Source organism: Benincasa hispida, chromosome 10, assembly GCF_009727055.1.
Source record: "Benincasa hispida cultivar B227 chromosome 10, ASM972705v1, whole genome shotgun sequence".
In the NCBI taxonomy this organism is placed as follows: domain Eukaryota; kingdom Viridiplantae; phylum Streptophyta; class Magnoliopsida; order Cucurbitales; family Cucurbitaceae; genus Benincasa; species Benincasa hispida.
Window position 1 is genome coordinate 40,214,620 of NC_052358.1, and position 4,412 is coordinate 40,219,031.

Here is a 4,412-nt window from a genome sequence, read left to right on the forward strand (position 1 = left end):
AGTTGCGTTTGAGAATCTTACTTGTGTGATGCAACATCTTTCGTAAATTAAATTAATCTTCACGCTTCCCCTTACTTTCCTCCATTCGGAAACATTTTAAGCAAATTCAAATAGTAGGATTAGAATACAAAGAAAATGAGATTAGAAATTCACTTCCTCCTATCCTCATGGATTTCAAATGATCTGTGCTTACTATTCCAATCGACAATGTCTCCATTTCATTGCAATGAACTATGTCCACTGACCTCAAGAATGGAAACTTAAGTATACTTTTTTCCAGAGTGAAAGTTGACTGGTCTTGATAAATTATAAAGTGTTAGACAACACAGTTTTTTTAAAATAATTTGTTACTGTCAAATAATTGATAGCTTCGATCGTCGATAACATGCTATTAGTGACAATTTCTAGAGATCCCATTTATACTTTAGTTCGAGATTAAACTTAATTAATTAAATTCAATAAGTTGATAGACTTCTATAAGTGACTATCTTATATCATAATAATAGAAGTCTATCATCTATAGTTAATGATAGATTCTATAAATTTAAGACTTTTAGTTTGATCTTGAGTATTTACTAATAAATTATTATACATTAGTTGGTAAAAATCTATAAGTCATAGACTTGTATCACTTGCTGAATTGTTTGTTGGTGATAGAAGCTTATTATTAATAGACTAGCATTTGCAAAAGTTTATTGTTAATAGATTTCATACTTTTAAAGTCCGGTAAAAAAAAAAAAAAAAAAAAAAATTATGGACCCGTTTGATATAGTTCTCATTTCTTTTTTTTTTTTAATAAAAATTAAGCTTGTTTAATAACCATTATTTTTGTTTCTTTTTTATAAATTTTAAGAAATATTAGAAGTAAAAGATAGTTTATTTCAAATCTGTTTCTATTTTGTTTTTGTATTTAATAGTTTGTAAAAATAATCAATCCTTGTTGGTACTAAAATATTTGTGAAAATGATTGTGCACTATCAAAACAAGGAAAAGGAGAGTGGCAAGAATAAAAAAAAAGAAAAATATATCTCCAACATGCAACAACAGAAGAAGGGAAACCCGAATCATGGAACAAAAAAAAAAAAGGGCAAGACCCAGAAAATTCAACAGTTGATCTGTCTATATTTGTCATATTTGCAAATCTTTTAAGGATATGTTATACTTTTAGATTTTTTTTCCTGATTTTGCTATCTAATACAATTCTCCTAAAAAAAATGGGGTATATGCGTACCTCTTGTGTGAAAAAAGCTTGGATAATGTCATTTATCCCCTTTGTTGGTGATACTGGAACTTCATTTTCTCCTATCTCGACGGCTTGCAAATTGGGAGTGTTTGTTATTCCATATGAAAATGTTTTCATATCATGGCATCTTCTTATCTTCAAGAAATTCAAGGCAACAAATTTAAGTGTGCATTTTCCAGAGTGAAAACAAAGTAGGCTTGGTAAATTATCAAATTCCAGACGACTCAGTCTGTTGAACACAATTTCACCATTTTCTTCTTCTTCTGTTGCAAAACTCCGCTTTTCGGTTTCAAATATCCTTTCTAATAACTCACAAGAAAAGATATTCAGTGTTTCTAAAAAAGCAAGTGATTTCACTATACTCCAAGGAAACATGCATCTCAACTTGTTGCAGTTTTCAATACTTATCTCTCGAAGTTTGCAAAAGGAACTTGCAATCGGCTTATTCTTATTCCATAACATCTCCAAACTATTTCCTCCATCAATCCTTAAAATCTCCAATGCAGGAAATGAAACCTGCAATTTTATATTTGTATTTAGGATTAGTTGCATATCCATAGCAAAAGATAGCAAAATCTAAAATTATTTTAAAATATAGAAAGATTTAAATAAGAGTCCACGTGAAAACTTTAACAAGCTTATTAGCCCATCAAATTGATTGAAAAGTCTCTTAGTAATAGATCGTCAAAATTAGAAGTTTATCGCTAATAGTTTTCTATTATTGGAGTTTATTAACGTTGATCGAATTTAACTATCAGTACCTATCACTTAACAACACTAATGAAGAAAACTATTCATTGTAAGCTTTTTCTTTTAGTATTCAAAACCTTTATTCATAGACTAATAACACTATAAGTGATATGAGTTATTCATTATTAAGCTTCTTTTAGGTAGGGGTAATATGACCCACATTCATAAAACCATAGATTATTGCTATGTTTACCATGTCTTAAAATAAAATTGTCATCAATTATAAATTAAGGGAAGGGGATCGAACATCTCATCTCTAGGTTGGAAGATCATGCCAATTACCACTAAGTTAAATTCAATTTGTAAATTTTTAGATAAGATTGTAAAAATATCTCCCAATTATATATAAAAATACCATTATTTTTCAAAAAAAGAAAATCAAAATCAAAATACAGTCGTCATTAAATGGTAGTATGTATGACAATATTTGGGAGATAAAGACACGTTTTGGAAAACATGTTGACCTTTGGATATTAGCTCTAACCATGATTTTCACATTCTAATCTTTACCAAAATCTTGAAGATTTTCCCATTGTGATAGCTATAATTTCACATTCTTAAACCTCGTTTGAAGTGGTTGCCAGTTTTTATTGATTTCGTAATTAAGTTGAAATATATATTGACGTACTACAATTTAAGTATGTGTTTAGTGGACATAAGTTGGAAAATCGTTTTTGATGAATTTAGATTGTTATAAAATTAAAAAAAAAAAAAGAAAGTGATTTTAGGTACACTAAGATAACAGCCAAACATACCCTTTAAGTAATAAAATGATGGAAAAAGTTGGTTGAAGAAGTAAGAATACACACTACCTTGTGAGTGAAAAAGGGTTTTGGATAAGGTGCCCCCAATACTGAGTCTTTACCTTCTTCTATGCTTATTATTCCATTTGAAAAGATCTCCATTTCATTGCATTCTTCTATTTCCAGTGTTTCCAACAAAGGGAACGTAAGCTTGCATTTTCCATTGTAAAAGCTTGCAAGTTTTGGTAAGTTGTGTAATCTGGTTATAGTCAGTTTCTTAAAAATAATTTCACTATTTTCTTCTGCTGCTGCTTCAATGACTATGGATTTCATTTCCTTACAATCAAATATTTCAATGGAATTGAGATTCACCAGATTTTTTGCCACTGAAAGACTAAACAAAATTTTCATTCCATGGCAACCATGTACTTGAAGATCAACCAAGTTGGAGAATGTGATTGTGGTTATTTGATCGATGTTCTTCAACACGTGTGTAAGTTTAGGAAGATCCCGCAATATTAACGTCTTCAAATTTGCACATCTTTGGATATTGTCATTTCCAAATACTTGTACCAACTGGAGGCAAGTCCTAATTTCCAGTTCTTCAATATTGTATAATACTTCATTCATTTCCAAAGGCAGAGTAATCAAGTTATCATTGTGAGACCCAAACAATGTAAGACTTTGGAGTTTGAGAAATTTTTGATATGAGCCAAAAGCTCTCCTTCTCTGCCAGGTTACAAGTCATTGCTAATGTTTCCAAGCTCTGGAATCGTACTACCTGAAATCCACAAATAAAAGTCTCTAAACCCTTATTATATATATATTGATCAAAGCAAAAGAAGTCGTATGATTCACAAAACAGAAGTTAATTAGTACCAAATTGAAGCATATACAATTCTTGCATATATTGGTTATTAATAATATTGAAGATGTATTAATTACCTCTCCCATGTTTGATGCTTCATCCACTGGAAATATTTCGTTTTCCTCTTCCACATTTAACCGTTCAATTTCTTTCATATATTTGGTGAAGGACGCTGGAAAAATACTTTTCAACTTGGAACAAGAAGTAACATCGACATTCTTTAGATTTGGAAATTCCAAAACATCACCAGCATCTTTGTCCCACACGTACATTAAATTTGGTAGACGACTTAAATATAAACTTCTCAATGGCACTAGTACTTTTGTATCACCGAAGGTCGGCTTTGCAATTTCAAATACCCTTTCCAATAACTCACATGAACAGATATACAAATCCTCTAAACAAACAAGTGATGCCACTATGTTTGAAGGAAACACGCATTTCAACTTGTTGCAATATTCAATCCTGATTGTTTGAAGTTTGGTAAAGGAAGTATTGATTGGTCCATTATTATGCCATAGCATCTCCAAATTGTTACATCTATCAATGTATAGATACTCCATTTGAGGAAATGAAACCTGCAATATTATTAAAATCTCCTCAGTTAAAAAACAATTCAGGGTCAATCAACACCCATTAATAAGCATCTTTCATCTAATGGTTGGAAAATCAATTTTTTTTTATTTTATTTTGAAGTTTCCTAAAATGGACTTTAATGTTTGTCAAATATTAGTCTTTTTTTTTTTTTTTAAGAGAAAAGTTATTTTGACATCGAAAAAAGTGATTTTAAGCATATTAAAATAACACA

The 4,412-nt window shown here is 30.0% G+C and overlaps 1 protein-coding gene across 1 annotated transcript; it reads right to left on the reverse strand.

Moving 5' to 3' along the window:
* Nucleotides 1-615: 615 nt before the first annotated feature.
* LOC120089080 lies at nt 616-4,178 on the reverse strand. Its single transcript, XM_039046506.1, has 4 exons — nt 3,682-4,178; nt 2,806-3,517; nt 1,232-1,759; nt 616-675 (listed from the first exon to the last, which is right to left on the reverse strand). The coding sequence occupies exons 2-4, from the start codon at nt 3,364-3,366 to the stop codon at nt 616-618; spliced, it is 1,149 nt and encodes a 382-aa protein (XP_038902434.1). The 5' UTR covers nt 3,367-3,517; nt 3,682-4,178.
* Nucleotides 4,179-4,412: the final 234 nt, after the last annotated feature.

Coding starts and splice junctions, on each gene's coding strand:
- LOC120089080 (XM_039046506.1), bottom strand. CDS start 3,366: ATGAATGAAGTATTATACAATATTGAAGAACTGGAAATTAGGACTTGC. Junction 1,760..2,805: donor AACCCTTTTTCACTCACAAG/GTAGTGTGTATT, acceptor ATAAAATTGCAG/GTTTCATTTCCTGCATTGGA. Junction 676..1,231: donor AAGCTTTTTTCACACAAGAG/GTACGCATATAC, acceptor TGCAAATGCTAG/TCTATTAATAATAAGCTTCT.